The 20138-nt window shown below is 40.4% G+C and overlaps 1 protein-coding gene across 1 annotated transcript in view; it reads right to left on the bottom strand.

Annotated features, from left to right (window-relative positions):
* The window catches only part of antxr2a (ANTXR cell adhesion molecule 2a), a 74882-nt gene that overhangs the window by 43936 nt on the left and 10808 nt on the right, over positions 1 to 20138 (bottom strand). The window contains exons 7-12 of the mRNA XM_041936769.1: positions 17961 to 18041; positions 14635 to 14695; positions 13840 to 13935; positions 10974 to 11043; positions 2619 to 2697; positions 1801 to 1896 (exon numbers count right to left, since the gene is read on the bottom strand). Coding sequence (XP_041792703.1) covers positions 1801 to 1896; positions 2619 to 2697; positions 10974 to 11043; positions 13840 to 13935; positions 14635 to 14695; positions 17961 to 18041 — 483 coding nt within the window. The remainder of the gene's footprint in view (positions 1 to 1800; positions 1897 to 2618; positions 2698 to 10973; positions 11044 to 13839; positions 13936 to 14634; positions 14696 to 17960; positions 18042 to 20138) is intronic.

Genomic DNA, 20138 nt, shown 5'->3' with positions numbered 1-20138 from the left:
ACTACTTATCGGCTCTTATCCATGCACCTCCATAAATCTAGTGGTTCTAAAATGCATACCTTGGCACATCAGTGCTCTACAGAGATTTTACACTATAACAACAGTTGACAGAATGTAAACTACGACAGTCATGCAACACTATTGAATGCACCGCTAGCTGAGTAAGCATTAGGAAAAGGAAAAAGGAGACAAAGTGAAAATGCTGTCAAAGGTTAAATTAATGAAGGAATACAATTTAACAACTGATAACAGCTCTGACTTTCCCGGAGAAGTCTTTTTAAACCTTAAGGGCCCTGAAAACATATTCTCTCCATCAACGATGAGTGATGGGAGCCCACAAGAACATATTACTTTCTGCTTAAGTTAGGACAGTTTTGGTGATTTCACATGGGACATTTCTGCGTGTGCTGTTTTCCTCTGTGCTTTTCTCACCAGTTTGAAGTGGGCAGAGGTTAGCTGGAAAAACATGATGTCATTTGCCTCCGTGTACCAAATCAGAGTTTCACAACAAATGGACAAAATGTTATGACAGTTGGTGGGTTGCTTGCTTATGTTGCCAGCTCAATCAATCAAATCAAACCACGCCCACACACTCCCAATGATGCACATTAGCTGAATTTTTTAATAGAAAGTTAGGATGCTATTTTTTCCAACCTTACACTTTAATGTTCTTGTTTTTGTTACTGACTGGCTGATTTGTATATTTCAAATCCACATAACGTCATAATGTCTGTGACCTGAATTTTTCTATAGTATAATATGTACTTCGTCATTTGTCACTTCCAATTTTGTCCAACTCTGATTCAGCAAAGCAAAACATGCATTATGCACTTTCTACTCCGGATTTACATACTGCCTCTATTCGTAATGAAGGGAGAAAGTTACCAATCAAAAACTAGTACTAATACTAACAATAACAGGAGGAGTAAGAGGAAAAACAAACCAAGGGCCAAAAACAAAGTGTAGCTACATGAAAGACTCTGAGTGACAGGATTAGTAAAAGAAGAATTTGGTGTTTACCAAAACAAAATAAGTATTTTAAGCTGCAGCATGAACACGACAGATTCAACTGTGATTAAACCATAAACAATCTCTGCGATTATTATTAATCACTTCAGTCCCCAGGTAGGCCTAATGTTAGTCCTGTGCAAGCAGAGATTTTGGTAAGTTTCACACAATCTGTCACTCACATTCTTATCGTCTTTGTTCTTGTTTTAAGCATAGTTTGCTCACATGCAACCATCAGCCGTTGATCTGCAGGATGTGGGCTTTTCGCTTCCTGCTTGACGTTCTTCCTCTGTGGTGTTGCTAAGCCACAGCAGATGAAGAGGTAAACGGGAGGTGACGGGGTTGAACAGATGTTGGACACCACTTCCCTTCAGTGGTGGCCAGTGAACAATGCCGAGCCTGCTGTGTATGAGCAGCAGACACAGTTAAACCTGGCACTGCCCTGCTGATTATCGCTGGTTTATGGTTCCAGTTTTGGGCTTTCTGAATGGTCATAAACAACTGGATGTCTGCAGCTGTCATTCAGAGAAGGTATTTAGTGTTCTCACTCCTGACTTTTGCTCTTAATGCAACTAATTTTATTAAAATGAGACATTCAAAGTCCTGTTATTGTCATCAGTTTGAAAGAAGGTACCAGTAAACAGGCAGCATATGAGCTATTTGGCATGTTTTGCCAGCACAGAAGCTGCTGTTGTTATCTCCGTGCAAACCCAGAGTGAATGAATCATCAGCTCTGGCTGCCCAAAGTTAAATATGTTCAGAGTTGGTTCTGAGCAGAGCAGCAACACTCACCACTGTGCAGCAAAGAGGCCAGAACCACCACATGAGGGCCAGAGCTAAGAGGACCAGCAGCACCAGGAAGACTATCGCCACCACCAAACCGTCTGACTAGAGGACGAAAGGACAGGAAGCAATCAGTTTATTCATTCAAAGAAAGGATGCTGGTGTTAGATGACAAAACGATGAAATTAGGTGATCAAATCATTGCTTTTTGCTTCTGGATAGCAAGTGCAGCAAGCAAAGTGTCTGGCTTTTAGCTGGTGGACAAATATCAGAAATCTGCTAGAAAGAAAAGTTGAGATGCAGACGAAGAGGAAACCTTTCAATAAAACAACTAAACTACTGCAATCTTATGCTTTTAGTTTAGGGATGCCAAATGGCCGAAGCGGAAGTTGACAAGACCCGAAAATTGTATATATTACAACATAAACAATAATATCGATATATAATATATAATACGTACAAATGTAGAGATAACTAAATGGTAAATGAGATCTACTAATTATTAAATTTTTTTAAGGTTTTCGCCTTGTATTAAAACTCTTTTCATCTTAAAACATTGAAGTGCTTCCATACTGTGTGCATGGCAATTAAAAAAAACGCAGAGAGACACTTGGGAACAACTGAACACTGCTGAACAAGTCTGGTCTCATCTCATGATACACACGGAAGAGCGGAAGCGGGAGTTCTGCTTATCAGAATAGAAAAATAGCAACTATCACGTACTCAAACCACAACATGTGCAACACCAACTAAAAAACAGAATCAGAGCTCAGCATCATTTCAGACGCTTTCATTTGCTTTGAAACATGAACGTAAGTCAGACTCACGCATGTGGAGGCAGTGATGGTGTAGGCGCTGGAGATGAAGGACTTGCCGTTGTTTAGGCTGATGAGAACATCCATAGTCCTGTAAAGAAAAGAGTTTCATTGGTGTCACAGTGATTGACCATATCTGACACATACAAAGTGAACTAAATGGACATCAGAGAGGAAACCGCTGTTGAAGAGTCCTCCACAGCAGGCTGATATTATCTGCCAATATCAGTTTATTGGGAACGGTGTATATCTTGCATGGAGTGTGCAAAAATGTCAGTCTATGTATCATTTTTATGTATTTTGGACTTTTATTTTGCTAATCAAGATGTAGCTGCAGCTCAGGAAGCAGAGCAGGTTTTCCACTTATCACAGGGTTGTTTGTTCGATCCCCAGCTGCTCCGGTCTACATACAGGAGTGACACACACTTCCCTATATAAAAACAGCACATAATCATTTAAAATGGTTTATCCATATTTACTTATTATAATGATTTCTATAGAGGCTTACTGTGTTTGAATTTGTTGTCATATGTTTGTTGTTGCTGTAATCTGAGAGCAAAGGTTGCTGTTAAAATGTAAATATCAAGCCTCAGTTGACACCTTTTCAGTATTTAAGAGGCACACTCTTATACTTTTTGCAGGTTTTATCTGCACTGAAAGACACAAAATCTGAGTACTGCTTTTTGGATAGAGACAACATCGCTGTCCAACATCCGTGGATACGAAGGTACAGTCCACTGACCGTGAATCATGTCTAGATTAAACCAGGCTTTATCTTGCAGTAGCTATCTTTAACTGACCACATATGAGGCATAATTACCCAAAGTGTTGGTACACTGGCTGGTACAGTTAATTAGCTACAAATGCAACAAGAGTTACAAAAGGAAATCATCATCTCTTCTGACTTCCAGTAATAGAATAAAGTATTATTGTATTGTATTATTTCACAAGCAAGTTTAAAAATGAGTAACAAGTCCAGCGCTCATGGTAGCACAATGCTCAGTAATGAACACAATGGGTTCAAAGTCAGAGGGAGGAAATCCTCTCATTATCACATCCGTCAGCGTGCGTGGATGAAGTAACCTGACTAGCGGTAACAAGGCCCGTGAACTCCTATGACTTATTTAGAAGCAAAAATGCGAAGCCAAAATGGGCGCAATTAAAACCCTAATGATGAACGGCACCGCAATTTCCATATGTCTATTACGCCCAATCCAATTACTGCAGGTTTAATGAGAATTCAGGATATGGAACGAGCGAAACGCCTGAAATCCTCCCTTCGACACAAAAAAGAGGAGAGAGAAAGAAGTACGAGGAGTGGCATTGTGTGTGTGAGGGGCCAGCTGTGAGTGTGTGGTAGCGTACAGGGGAGGCCTGCATAAAAACTGGTGCTGTGGAATAATAACAAGAGCGCTCTTTGCTTTGCTTTGGATCTTGCCTCAGGCAGTGCCTTGGGCCACCAATTCTCCTGTGGTTCAGAACAGATGAGCAACCAGACCATGTGTCCATTACTATGCAGTGTATTCTAAATATTCTGAACTGACTCCTTTGCACCTTTCCTAATTTACCCACGCTAAATATTTAAAATACAATTCATCACCTTTAAAACCAGATGCACTTTGACACGTCACTCAACTTGTTGATACAACCACTTCTCCTCTTTACCTCTTTTTATTTGTTTAATCTATTTTCTATTTTTTCATTTGACATGTGATGCTGATCCTCCATGTAAGGGATGGTTTAGCTGAGCAGAAGTATTAATAAAGCAGAACAAATAGAAAACACAGGCTCACTTTAAGATGTAAGAGACAGGTAGTGGATAAATATTTGGTTTTGAAGTGACGAAGAAATTGAAGTGTTTTGATTTTTCGGTGGCACTGCAGATTACTCCATGAGCACCAACAGTCTGTTGCACTTACAACAAAGTCTGTTCTAGTTCAATTCTGGCACAGCATCCTGAAGCATTAAAAGAAATTCAGGATCTGACAACTATACAACCAGCATACAAGAGACAACAAACAAATCCAGTCAAGTCATGATTAGTCTCTAAAATATGGGATAGCTAAGGTTTAGTAGGATTGTGTGCTGTAGTTTAAACATTTACATTAGAAGGATGGATGTATGACAGCAGAGGTTTATATATTTATCAGACGTTTATTCCTCTCAGTTAAAGGTTACTTTGCACCAGAGAGAGAAATGGTGAGTGTTGCATCAGCAATTAGTGGTAAAACATAAAGAACTGCATTTGACTGTGTTCTGCACACACTTTGATCTGCTCTATATGCCCTATTTCCTCCAGCACCTGTTTCCAGGAGGTTGGACTGTAACAACCACCGGGCATCCGCACTAAAGATGCCACGTTCCTTCTCCCTACTCTTCTTAATCATGAATGTACACTGTGTACTCTAAAAGATTTGAAAAGTCCTGATTTTGACCAGTTTGCTTCTATCAGAAAGCATCCCTTTGTGTCCAGCGAGGATTAGCGAAACGCCGCTCGCCTCTGCAGCTCAGTGAAGCCGTTCCAGGTCCGTGCATGTTAACTAAGTGCTTGTGCTGAATGGGTGAGGGGAGAGGCTAATTTAGCTGACACCCTCAATCCCTGATAATGGTGGGCAGGTTGTTAATCAAGCTGGAGGTGTGGACCTCTGCGAGTGAAGGAGGAAAGCTCCCAAGCGAGTTACACTGACAAACGCCCCCCCTCCCTCTCCTGACATCGCTGGACATCCTTAATGCACCACAACCCAACCATAGTCAGCGAAGCCTTTTTTCCTCCTCCCTGAGACACTGACTGCTAATTTACCCAGTTACTGTTGAGTAGGCAGAATCTGCTCCACCACAGAGGCATAAGTCATACATGCTCTTCTCATTTTTACCCTCTCATTTCCAGGAGTATTAACAGAAGAACGATTAGTAATCGTGTGACTTCTGTGTATTACATGCAGTCGTAGCAGTGTTTTTGTGAAGGCCTATAAACACCACAGTGCACATCTGGTGAAGATGCACCAAAGCATTTATGCTAAATTTTCTTTCTTTTGTGAAACCCTGGTTATGGCCATTACTGATAAAGAGGAGACAAAAAGGGTTAAAAAAGAGTGAGTGACTTTAAAAAGGAACCAGATGAATAATTTAAAAACAACGTGCACTGTCATTTAACTTTTCCACGGTGAAAGCCAGTGAGTGACACTGAGGAGAGAGCTGCAGCTGCTTGGTGGGTCGATGGCTGTGTTTGAATAAATGGGAGATGAGAGGGAAGATTGTCACGGGGGCTGAGGGATCAGTCAAAATTTGGGTAGAAAGTGACACAGGCTCCCAGGGACACCAGCTGAATGGCAGAAGGCTTCTTCCTGCTGCAGATCTCCAGTTCCACATTGGTAAAACTTTGTCCCTGGGCTCGCTGTAATCTGTCAGAAAATAAGCCCGCCGTGACACTAAGCTCTGGTGATGCGATACAGCTGGAGCGGCTGACAATGGTGACGCTAATGGCTTTCAAACTTCCCTTAAAGATGTGAAAATTGAGCAGGCTGAATAATTCACGGCAGAGCATATGCGAGGCCTGTCACTCGGCATGCAGGAGTCATCACTCTGCACGAGTTTGTGTGGCAGAAGTTCTGACAGAGGGGAGGAAACTCGACTGATGGGAGGGATCGCCTCATGAAGCCTGGGGACCAGATGAGAAGTTGTGCTCCAGAGTGAGACATCCACCATTTGAAAAGACTGACATGCACTCTAAAAAACAGACTGCTGCTACAAAATTTAAATGAAGTGACGGTTTTCCGGTACCGCAGCTTGTAACTTTAAGGACCATACCAGCGTGCTGCACAATACAACTCCTTAATTACAAATCTAAACATTTTATCGACCAAATTCCAATACGTGGTGCATAGTTTTTGATTTTTGGGTTCATTTTTCCTCACTGTTGAGTTGTGTTATTCATCACACTGAACACTGAGTCTTAACTATTTTTCTCAATGTTAAACTATAGGTGAAAAATACAGTAATGTCATGAGAAAAATTACATTATCACATTATATGCCTGATACCAAAGATTATGCAACTCATGTGAGATCAGATCACAACCGGGTGATGCTGAAATCTTGAGAAAAAAGAAGCAGTTTTTGGCTAAAACTGCTTGTAACTCTCACATTAAAGGCACAACCTGTGATTAGAGGTCATTTTAAGAGGTCACAAGCAGAAAACGTTCTCTGCAGTCAGCAAACACAACGACTAACATCAGTTTTACAGGCTGAATCCTGTCCAGAAATGTCACAAACTGGGTCTCATATTATGATCGTTATTAACTAAAATTGATTGTTAGTCTTATAAAGAAAATTTTATGCATCAGTTTATTTCTTATTTTTGTTTTCCAGTACCAAGGAAAAGCAGGACACAATGCTCCTCGTGGCTGTGCCACAACATCGAGGCCATTCAAACAACAGGACAACTCTATCATCAACATCTTTATGTGCCCACTGGAGCAGATGGAGTGATGTTGCTGCTAGCGGCAACCGTGGGACAACGTGTTTTAATTATTGACGGGCATTAGCGTTCGCTACTGTACCTGCTTCGTAAAGTAGGTGTCAACTCCCCCCTCAGTTATTTTTTGCCCTCCACCGTTATTGTGAAAACACCAGGTGAGGACATGCTGCTGCGAGAGCTCAACCACTTAACCTCTCAATCGGCATCCCAGCAGGGTGTGCTGGGCCTCCTAATGGGGATATACCGAGGGGGTGAGGAAGAGGGGAGGGAACGGATCGTGGGTGGGTGGGGGGGGGTGGCATGAGCAGATGCCTGTGTTTCAAGCCTGATGCCGCAGCTGTCAGCACAGATGATGCCTCTGCCGTGAGTGCTCCTACACAGCTCGATGTCCAACTGAGGACACTGCGATTCCTGGACATCGAGGCTGGATGTGGAGCCGCCTGCTCCGAGTTCCCAGTGGGGCTTGAGGGGGCTGCAGCTGAGCACCCCAACTCGGGTGACTGCCGTATCTGAAATATGTTCCCCGGCAGTCCAAGCAGCGTTCGCTGAGGAGAAGGCCTCTCGTGTAGCAAAACATGGTTAGAAAGGGGAAACAGGACTGTGCAACGAAAAGGCGATTCTTCTTCGGATGAGTAGAGCCGTGTTACCGGAGCACCCTGCGCGCCGGGAGCGGTGATGGAGCAGAAGCAGACAGATGGACGGAGACGAAGTTTCCAGGCTCCGCCGTTCCATGCAGGTGGTCCTGGGTGCAGGGATTGTCAGTGCATGGTGAATTATTTAAATGGGGAGCGTGGAAAAGGGAATGGCTGCATCTGTCGCACATCCTTTTAAAGCCCCTCCAGCAGATGTGTTTACTCACCGCCCGTACCAGCTAACTACTTAATGGGTCACCATCGGCAGCCAAGAGTTAATTAAGCAGGCCTTTTGCAAATGGTGGGCACGTAGCATCAGCATCAGCTCAGGTCCTATCAGGTCGTTGCAGGCGCTGTAGGCCTGTGGTTTACAGATGTAGTCGCTCAGGTTCATCTTTTTACTGCATCCTTGGTGAGATGATAAAAAGATATCAGACACTGCTTCGCTCTCCTGATGTCTCTTCAAGAGAGAAAATCCAGATAGAAGGAGCAGCTGCTACTGTAAGACCATTTGTATTTAAAATGTTGCTTTTTCTTCACACTGATAAGTGAGGAAAATCAACTGCACTGCATCCCGTTGCATCGTGTGAATTTCCTATATTACTGAAAGAGACACCAGCTGGAAAAAGTGTAAAATATAGTTTTGCTAGCAGCTGGAGGAGAAGAAGCAGTGAACCAAATCTTTTTTTTTTTACACCAGGCCTGCTGTAGAAAAAGAGGAAAAGAAAGAACTGTGACAGCACATACCTCCGCCAAGGCTGCGCAATTTTAAATTTGTTACTTTATTACTTTCATCTGGATGCAAACCTGCATCCGAATACAAACGTGACTGGCACTAACGGGACACAAGTCTGATTTTTGCACAATATGTCATAAGATAATAGCAAAAGAATAAGAAAATGCAATTTCTTCTCCTTATATCATGTTTTATCCACTGAACATTTCTGGCTTTTTGTCTTCTGTTCATTAGCGTGGTTTCTGGTGTTTGTGGTTTCTGGTGTTTGTGGTTTCCTTATATAGAGTTCACCTAACATATGCATACATGCATACACTGAACAACAATACATTTATCTTTTTAGCACGTTCTTTTTATCTTTTAACAAAATACAGTATTTACTCTCAGTGGATTATTTGGATCATTTTGATGGATTTGCATTCAAGGTCACCCTAGACTGCAATGTATAATGTGTGCACTTAAGTTAAATTTAGCAAATATGTCCCGTTCTTGAAATAATTTCAAAAACTGCTACCAAGGGCCTAACTTCCTATTTATCTATCCTTGTTCTTTATCTAACAATACATGTGCATGCATAGACATATACACAAATACATGTGTGACATACAGGTGCAAAAGTCTTTGTGTATTCAGTGTGGTATGCAGTGTTGTGTTTAACTCATTATTTTACTGCGTATCAAAACCTAAGAAACTAGACCTGAAAACATGAACACAGGTCTAAGTTCATGTTTCTTATCCCTTCAAAAACTCACATTCCTCTTTTAGCACCATCTGTCAGCTTCTGGCAGAAAAACATGTTATCATGAGCAGTTTGGACGTTGGGGATATGAGGGGATTACCTGAGGTGAGGTTCACGTTGATTTGGAGTAGTTACAGCATCGGCGTTATCATATGATACATAATCTGTTTTAGAGCTGAAAACCTTCAGGAGCCAGCGGCACTCATAATCATACATTTTTGATTGGATTGCAGTCATCGAGGACATTAAAATCTGTTGTTCCATCTAGAATGTCTTAGCGATCATCTGTTATGGTTTGGGATTATAAGAGATGACGTTAAAATCAAACAATAGCTACGCAGCCGGGAATAAATCCATATTTACACTGTTTTCACTTAAATCTTTGGGTTGTATGTATGGGGTGTTTTTCTGTCAGGCTCCGTCTACAATGTTTACTGCGTCTTTATGCTACGCCAGACTCTACATCCCCTCATCTACTGCTTTAACATACAGCTGATTTATAGATTTAGGAGTTGTGTATTTGCACAAAAAAGAAGCAGAAAAAATAAAGACTGTGCATGTAAGACTAAGAGACATCAAGAGGATTGAAACATCTTCGCTAAATGTAAGAGCGATGCGGGAGACTTGCATAAAAAACTGAACTCTACAACTGAACACAGAGGAGAGCAGCACAAAAACAACACAATGCCTGAAGAAGGGGAAATTGTTTTGAAAGAGTCCTTATGTTGGTAAAGTAAGAGAGAGGAAGTATCTGTGTGCGGTTTTACAGAGGAAGACGTGACATGACTCACTCTGCCGATTTCTACAGAGATAAGCTTCTTGATTTCGAGATGCAGCTGAAAATCTAACACTAAGACCTGACTTCTACCAAACACAACACTGCTTCCTCTTCTTCACTATTTTATGACACCATAAGGATTTGCAGGAGAACATATGAATTTATAGAGGTTTTCGCAGAGATGCCAGTCATTAAAACTTCACACGTCTTCTTGTGTCAAGATGCCAAAATCAAAACTTAAATACATCTGCAGACGCACTACAGATACATATCAGCTATTTTGGAACTCATGAGACTATTGCTGTGTTTTCCGAGCATGTCGTGTTTATTTCAAGTCATCTATCTGTGTCAAACTTGCTTTAAAAGAAATTCATTTACTAGCTATATATCTGCGGTATTGATATTGAGATTATTGATATATAAGATCTGTGCGATAACATAATAAGCAAAACTTTTCAATATCACTGGTATATCTTGGCATACTATCTGTTGATGCCTTTGGGAAACAAAGAATATTCTTTGTTTGAATGGAGTTCTACACACAACGATGCATATAAAAGACACACTACGCGTTAATCATTCAGTTGTGTCAGTTGACATCTTCTTTCTGTATGAAAACTGAAAAATCTCCTTATTTTGGGTGCCTTCCCACCATTTCTTTCCATGCCCATGACAAAAACAAAATCATGACAGGGTGGAAAAGTAGGACACCAATTTCTCCTAACAACCTCATTTTCAATGGTGGAGACGTACTGTGTTTTACATGAAGAATTGATAATATTACCACAACTGAATTAATGTTAAATTAATCAAATTAAAATAAGAAATAAAATCTAAAAAGACGTGGGGAAACCTGCACAATATAAAAAAAAGACTACATGACTGGCCAAAATCTGAGAATGAGACACTAATATTTAATAAAAAGTCAATATTTGCACATATTCAAGACATACCCAACATGCTCCTCCAGCACTTCCCTCCAATAGAAATTTCACAGGCTACTTACTGTCCGACTTCATAAAGCTTCGGTGCAGGACACAGCAGATAGTCATTACGCACAGTACTTGGCTTATGATCTATAAAAAGCAGAAAGGAAGACAAATCATGGTCAATAAAACAGATCGTGTTTACTCTTGTTGTTGTAGGACTGCATCAGTATTATTCGTCTGTATATCAGTTTGTCTTGAGACAGTTACTGCAATTAGCTATGATGTAAAACGAGCCTATGTAACCGTAAAAAGGTGTCCACCCTGGTGGACAGTGGTAACGACATGCATACATTTCCAATGATTCTACAGTCAGAATTTGTTCTCAATAAGCATTAAACCTGTGTTTAGTAAAAAATATTCAAAAAAACATTATTTTATTTTAGTAGTTATTAAAACAAAAATAAAAAGGGTTGAGTTCTGAGATACTTGGCCAGCAGTAAAGGTGTTATATATCTTGAAATATTTAACCTCTGAACATCTTTTTATGTGAAATAAAGTGCAATATGCCAAGATCATCATCAACCATTTTTGCCAGATTTTGGGGGAAAGAGCCTTTTAACATAAAGAGCGCAAGAAGCAACAATCTGACCCTCTGTATGGGGAGGATAATATGAATTTCTTTTAAAGCTACATATCAGTTATATTGAAAACTTAATTTGTTTATTTTGCAGTCAAGAAAGCAACTTATATTGTGTTGTATGATTGATTTCTCAGCACTCTTCCATTGCTGGGTGTGCAAGAAAAAAGACAAAGATCACATCACATATTGGATTATGGTGTGTGTGTGTGTGTGTGTGTGTGTAAATATGTGTGTGTTCATCAGCACATGACAGAAGCCTGAACCATCTTCAGACATGGAGGTCGTTCAGATTATTGATATTTCAATATATATATATATTTGTCTGCTCGGGGTTCCAACTGGTTTGGTGATGGGGAAGACTGAAGCATCTGTTCCACATATGTGGTGTGTGTTCCATAGTTGCCATGATGCCTGTCCATAATTATAAGGTGCCCCACTGTTAAAAAGGTCTGGGCTGAACACATGCAAAAGCCAATAAGGGAATAAATAGCCCCAAGTGGGCGAATGTGAGACTGCCTAAACTGAGAAAGGACTAACAGGCAGACATCTGCTAATGGCCACTTCCTGATTCGGATGAAGTTCTTTTTTAAAAGAAAAAAAAATATGCTCAAGTGTTTTGGTTGAGTTGAAATGTTGAAAATCAAAAATAACTTGTCAAGGAGGGAAGTGTTGTCATTGGCAGTCGTCGATCCCACAGATCCCACGGCCAAATAAGAGCTTGAAGAGATTGGCTTTTGGTGCCAAATCCCGTTTGCTTCCTGAAAAATGGATTTCTCGACAGAACAGACCGCGAGCTCAAACTAAGGAGCACAGTGACCTACATACCCCCTTTCTTCTGTTGCATTTAGATCATATAGATAGCGACCTGCGTTGAGATTACAGATTTGTCGGGACAGGGGTTTGTTTTGCCATGTCTTTCCTGTGAACACCCACCATCAATTCAATCTGGATAAGAAGACGTGTTGAGTTCTAAGATTTGTGCAGACTTCGACACAACAGACATGCTATGTAATAAATCACAATGAATGCTCACAGTTTCTCAATATAAATCAACATGTACAATACATTCAGAAGGTGGGGGCTGTGCTACTGCAAGTCAGCAAGTTGGTGGGTCTATTATATCATATCATATTATATTAAATAATATAGTTGCTGTGCAGATTTTATCAAATATGCTACTTTGTTAAATGTTTTTTTCACTTGCTTCCAAATTAAAATGAGCTCATATTTAATGTGTACGAGAACAAACAAGGAAAACAAAAAATGTTGCAGAGATTTTAATGGGACATGTCAGGCTGCTGTTGACGTGAAGAGAGAGCACGACCCGCAGGCCTAACTCCACTGCGTGGAGACTTCTTACGTTGTTCTCAAAACACACTTATATGATGCTGATTAACACACAAAATCACAGTCAGTGTGCATCAGACAGTGATGGATATCTGTCCTCTGTCTGTTAGTCGAGCAGGACTGAGTCTGATATTGGTTTCTGTCGGTCTGCTCAGATTCAGTCCTGTCAGACAGTGTTGAGGGCATAGATGCAGCAACATTTTTTTGATGTGGAACCACTGTTCCAGGGAAAACTTCCTCCTCCATTATTCTCTCTACGGTGTGTTTTGTATTGTTGGTGCCATTCTTGCACTGATGCATTTAGTGCACCATACAGTGTGTTGAAAAGGTTCAAATTTGCTGCACGGACCACTGTGGTGCAACTAATGGCTAAAAGCTAATGCTTGTGCCACTACTAAAGACGGATAAATATCATGAGGTGTGAATGTGAAGGTTCGGCTGTGACGTGTGGTTGAAAGCCTTTTGTGCCAAACAAATCAGGTGTGTTTCTGAACCTGATCGATAAAATAACATCATCATTATATTGAGACTAAACTACATTAAACTATGATATATGATAAAGTGTAAATGGTAGCTGACAGATACTGAATAGATATTGTATACAACACAAATGATTCATCATTGTATTAACAAATCTCCTGCTTTTACAAAAACCCAACATGGTTCATGGGTTTTGACTAAAATTAGGCATCTGCACATATAATTTGGCTAATTTTATTTCTAACACCTGCAAATTCCAACTTGACTATTTTAATTTGTGATACCGGATGCATGCTTTGAGATACAGATTTAGAGCACATATCAGTGGGGGCCAGACAGGAATTATTATGCGACTCCACATTTGGCTTTTTTGCTGTTTATAGTGATTAGAAAATATCAGAGCAGTGATAAGTGCACAAGCTGCAGTTTGCGACTGAGTGGAAGGCATACACCTTAGTTACTACTCAACCACTTACTGAAGGTTTGCTGGTCCACTATGAAGCTGCAGACGACGCCTTCGTTGCTGCGGCCCAGAGTGAAGCCGTTCCCTCTGAGGACGATTTCGAAGGACTCTGTGGAATGTAAACAAATGGGAGATAAGACTGGGAGGAGGAGGCTACATATAGTTATAGAGTTTCTTCTTGCATTTATCTGAATTATTAGTGCTTCTGCATACAAAACCATGTACTAACTTCTGTATCTTATGTTTATTTTGTCACATCTGGACCAAACTACATCAAGACACACTTGAAAGAGTCATACAGTATATTTGGAAATGTTATTTACACCAGTGGCTCCAAATCTGGGGGTCGAAAAATCAGGGTTGCAAGATGATTAAAGGGATAAGACATTTATTCACAAAATGCTAATATTTTAGACAAGGCCTCTAAAATTCCTTCAAATGACAAAGTCTGAGAGGGATAACTTCATTAATTAAATACTCATGATTAAAGGGTTCATTTTAAAGGAGCACAAGCCTAAAAGGTTGCGAACCACCCAAACTCTGAAATCATTTGCATTTGAGGTTCTGTAGAAAGTGCCCTGTGATGGCCTAAGTTCTGTCAGGCGATTTTCAGCGACCCACACTGATCTACTTCTGGTCTCTAAGCAGACTTGCTACCTCTCCAAGGCTTGAAACTGCGGCATCTTTCCAATTCCTCTTGGAGAGATGTCATGAATTCAATAAGCAAGCAGTAAAAAGAAGGATTCCTGCAGAGAATGAACTGTGTGCAGAGCTGCAGGGACTGCCTGCAGCAGGGGGGTCCACTCACCATTCACACAGACACTGGAGGGCTCCACACTCAGGATCTCTGTGCACGATCGCTTTAATATCTAGAGGATGAGGGGAAAAAATGAAACGGGTACATTATCGCTTGAGGGCCAAGAATAAATACATCAAGTCCGGGCCGTTATCGGCTCTGTCAAGTTTAGAAAACAGATTAGGGTGCAACACCTGAGAAATGTCTCACTCCTGATCGGGCCCTGGCGGCTAAAGGAGAGCGCTGAATATCAGCGGCGAGGAGAACAGGAGGGAGAAGCGGCAGCTGTGTCAGCCTTTATGGGAAAATTATGCAAGACTATTACATTTCCCAGTTCTATTAAAAACCTCCGGGATCCTGCATTATCATATAAAGAGGCCTGTGTGAGCCTACTGTCATGGAGCTGCACTATCCGCTATGATTCAATAAATCAACAAAGGACAAACTATGCAAATCCCAGTACACAGTCGGTAAAAAGAAGCATATTAACTGCAATATAGGACACTTGAACCTTTCATTTGATGTTGAGTGAAACTTCAATCTGAGGAGAGGAAGAAGGAAGTGTTTACAGCGGCCTTATTAAATACGATGGTTTGATATGGAATCGTTAAAAGGGGAGAGGGTTGTAGATGACAGCTGGGAGGAAAAGGATCTGCTGCTGTTCCTCTGTGCCACTATTTTCCCCATCTAATTACTTCCCTGGCAGTGCCCGAGAAAAAAAGAAAAAAACAAACAAAAACAAAACAAAAAAAAAGATGAAAAGCTTAAAATGACGGAGGGACCAGAGGAATGACATCGTTTTCCCATTAACTGTAGAAATGTGAACACTTCTGCTGCAAAACGCCTTGTGGAAAAGTAGCATTTACTCTTGAATATCACTAAAATAGAGTACTTTTTAAAGCAATGCTGGTAAATGAAGTAATAGGGTTGGAAGATGTGCAAGCTGGATCCTCAGTGTTCTGGATATATTAAAATATAAGCTTTGAATGCCTGAACTGGGATCTTGTGACAAACATTATTTACAGGCTGCAGGGGGAAAAGAAGGCAGTCGTCCAAATATCCAAAGTCATCCAAATATCTCAGCCAGTGTGTAAGTGGAGGGGTTTCTCAGAGGATGAGGCCGGTTTAGTCATTTTATGGAAATAATTAGGTGAAAGGGTTCATGAGGGCATTTCTCTCAGTCATTATTTAACGGGAGGGCATTACAACATTAGCCTGCGATAACATGCAGGGTTAGCTAAACTCAGCTGAATGTGTTCAGGAGCTAAAAGGAAGCTAACGATAACGATGTGGCTACACTGCAATTTGGGGTTTTCCCAAAAGGCCCGCAGCTCAGACAACAAAGATCCAGTGCAGTTAAAAAAACAAAAAAGAAAAAGAAAAAAAGGAAAGAAAAATGGCCTAATGGTGCAGAAACACAACTTTGCAGAGCTGTTTCTGTGAGTTTTGTCATGCTGGTCACAGAGGCAGCGTGGATCCTGCAGCAAAAGGCTGCACAGATGATCTCAAATCCTCAAAATCCAACAGAGGAGTGAGGAGGCCAACTAGTCAGGAATCCAGTATTACTAATCAGAGAAGAATGCTCCGCGTTTCATTTGGATGCTGGAAGCGTCACTGTGCTCAGCGCCTCCGAGGACTGAGGGGATGAGCTTTTCTGTTGTTCTGCTGGACGTTCTTGTGCAGACTTTAAAACACTTTGGAAAGTGTTGTCTTATAAAAATATATAGATGAGTAAATGTGAAGAACGAGCATACACTCAAGACTGTGAGATTTTCTTTGCTCAGCACAAACAGACTAGAAGCTTATTTTCTTCTAATTATCAATAATCAAATCCAGTCTTTCAGAGGCTTTAAGCACATTTTAACGTGAATTATTACAAGCTGGGTTCACATGCTCATTAGAGAAGATAATATTCTAGTCAGCTTTTCCTTCTTCATTTTTCAGGGTGCTAGTCACAGTTACTCATACTTTACAATGATCCAACAACTATTACACCTGTTTTGAACTAATCGCAGTTGCATTTGGTTTTAATAGCTTTTTATTATTTTGCTGCAAAATAAATGAAAGATGCATCACTTCAATTTAGAGCACCCTCAATGACATTTGGGGGTCACAGAATTGTTGGAAATTTTAAAAATTACATTTGTCATGCATAAATTTACACTCGTGTTTTAATCACAGTGATAATTTATTTAAATGATTTAAGATAAATTTGAGGAAGACAGATTTAAAAGGCATATTTGGCATCCAAGACATTCTGCACATTATTGCTTGCATCCAGGCATCGTTCCACTTCCACATTTTTTTGAGACTACAGATTGAGAGCCGCAGTTTTACACCTTCCTCTACTTGACAGTCACGTTAAAAGCAACATGATCAATCCTAGTTGCTGTACTTTGCATCACACAACAGAAACAAGACACACCCTTTGGCTTCTGCGTCCTTCCAGCTGCATGTCTGACAGCTCCGTCTACTTCTGCTCTTTCTCTAAACACTGCTGGCCCTGTCGGCTCCGACACAGATGTAAGTCCAGTCAGGTCAGTGAGCTCCGCAGGGCTCCGGGCTCAGATTCATGTAAAAATGTTGCCATACAAACCCCCGCCTTGGCTGACAGCGTTTAGCCTAAAAGCTGCAGCAAATGGAAAGTATCACTAATTGGCTGGCAGAGCATGAGGAGGCTGCATGGGAAACTTCATATAAACACTGTTTAAGGGACTCTTATACTCTGACAGCTATTCACTGATTACAGCATTACACTGACAAGATGGCTCTGATGCGCTTTGCTGGCTTTAATTCTGAATTTTCACCGATAATAAAAAATAAAGGCACTAATTGTGTTAGACTTGTAGACTTTTGTCGCTCAGCACAATGAAAACACTGTGAAGAGGATGTCATATGGACAGTGACTAACTGTCAAGCTGCTCCCATTACAGTGTCTAATTTGCTACAGAGACATTTCCTTCTCCGTCTACGGACTGAGGACTGCAACGAGCAGTTATTTCCACAGACATTTTCCATGCAGCTTAGCAGGAAGTTCACTGAGGTTTGCTCTAATTTGCAACAAACTTCAATGAAACCAAGGCAGGAAACAATTTTGCCTATTTATCCACCTGATTTCACAAATTTACCATCAATCTGTACTGTACTACCTCCTTCAATTATTTCTAAAATAAGGAAAAAACCTTTAAATGAACAGCAGCTTTGTGTCCAAGTGTCTGGATGTGAATTAGCATGAATTCCACTTTTTCATCTCATGCATCAACCACAAACCTGAGCCGACTGAAAGTCCAACAATACACACACACACTCACACACCAACACAAAGCAGGCAAACTTACAGAATTGACAATGCCTTTGAGTGCGTGGAAGCCATCTTTGACAGGAAACACTTGGTCCTTGGTGTCCGCAATATCAGCAAGCTGTTGGTATCATAAAGGAGTTGAGTAAACAAGAAGCACGGCTGATTTAATGCTGCTTTCTTCTTTTTCTGTTTTCCTCTTTATGACTGAGCACTGTCTTTCCTTTCATATCATGGGCAGGAGGAGACATAGCAGATGGCATGACTGTGGCAAACACTTTGCTCAACCATAAAAAAAAAATCATTGCAGCACAAACTGGGAGCAATATTGCCTTTTGTTTTTGACTTGATAAGAGCTCATCACAGGGTGGTTACCAATGGTTACAAGAGACAGGCCACCATGTTGGAGGAGAGACAGTGAAACTACAGATATCACTGACATAAGAAGGAAAGATTGTGACTCTGGTGCAGCTCAGACAGCCTGACATCATTTTGTGAAATGAGCACAGACGCTGGAGGGAAGATGATCTGATGTGGAGACAAGTAATAAATAAAGTGGGGATCAGATTTTTCTGTGGTCCATTAAATTTACTGATTTCTAAACTGTGCAAACAGTGTGATTGACCAATAACTGACTTAACAGCCAGCATAAATGATGTTCTTAAGCTACAATTTCTATTTAAAAAAAACATGTAATTAAAATGTTGACAGTAAACTTTACTTGTCACACTCCCCTCCAGATTCTTAGTTAAATGACTCTGCTGGCCTGTCCTAGTGTAAATAATATCCAAGACAGAAACTACACTCTTAGTGTGTGCTGGAGACACTGCAACATTGTGATTTTTGTCAGGAAATGTGTGAAAAATTGTCTGATTGAAGATATGTTTACACTTTAACCATCACCCATTTAGCTTCTTATTGAGAACTTCAGAGGCTCAAACCATCTTTTTACGACCCCAATTGCAAAAAAGTTGGGACATTGTGTAATACATGAATGAAGACAGAATACAGTCATTTGCAAATGAACTCTGTGTGAGACAACAGTTTTACAAAGTGTTCCTGAGTCCATGTAGTAACATCCTTTATACAGTCATGTGTTCACAGAGTGGTGAACCTCGCTCCATCCTCGGTTGTGAACGACTGAGCCTTTCCAGGATGCTTCTTTCATACCCAATCATGATACCATCACCTGTTACCAATCAACCTGTTTACCTGTGGAATGATCCAAACAGGTGTTTTTGGCATTCCACAACTTTCTCAGTCTTTTGTGTTTGAAACGTGTTGTCACATCAAATTCAGAATACCAGATATTTACAAAAATCAGTGAAGTTGATGAAATCAAACATTATATATTTCAATTAAGCATAAGCCAGAAGGGATTAGAAAATAATCACATTCTGTTTCATTTATGTTTTACACAGCCTCCCAACTTTTTTTGGAATCGGGGTTATAAAACACAGTCATTTCCACGAAGTGGAACAAATGAGAAAATATCATCTTGAACTAATCTAAATGCACTACAAGCAAAACTATATGACAAATACTAATATTTTGTGTATGGTGTTGATGCTCTGTCTCTGTTTTTCCAAAGGGCCGACCCACTGTTTCATTTTGTTTCAGTTTATCTGGTATTTGTTTGTGCAATGTAATTAACTATAACTCACTAAGTGTCATTTGTTTTTACCCCACTGATGAAATAATATGTTGTAGTTTAGACTTTGTTTCTATTTACTGCATTCATTATTTACTACTGTGTCATCAGCTGATTGTGAAATATATTTTTAAAGCCTGGAAGATTAGCAACCACTATTTATGGAACGCCCCAGTAGCCAAATGGTTAAAGCACTATTTACTTTCCAATAAAAGCAGCAAAAAATTCCTGAAAAGAAATTGGTGTAAGCTCCAGAACTCCACTGGAAGCAACATATTTCACTTTACTTTGGCAAAACAATGACTATTTGGAGCACACTGAACTTGTACATGATCATCTGAAAAGTGGATGATGCTGCAGGAGTTTTTAATTCATTACTGTCTTTTAAATCCAGTGTTACTGACGTGAATTCAAGATGACCAAGGCTTCTGTTCTGTCCTACAGAGCAAACTACAAACTTTGTTGGACACCTTCTAAATCTACATGTTAGGTGGAATATCACTTTAAGACACAGATTTTCCATGCAGGTAACAGCACTCAGATTACATGTGTTTAAATTTCTTGACA

This window comes from Chelmon rostratus, chromosome 5, assembly GCF_017976325.1.
Source record: "Chelmon rostratus isolate fCheRos1 chromosome 5, fCheRos1.pri, whole genome shotgun sequence".
Classification (NCBI taxonomy): domain Eukaryota; kingdom Metazoa; phylum Chordata; class Actinopteri; order Chaetodontiformes; family Chaetodontidae; genus Chelmon; species Chelmon rostratus.
The sequence above is the reverse complement of the archived record's forward strand: the minus strand, read 5'-3'. Positions and strand labels throughout refer to the sequence as shown.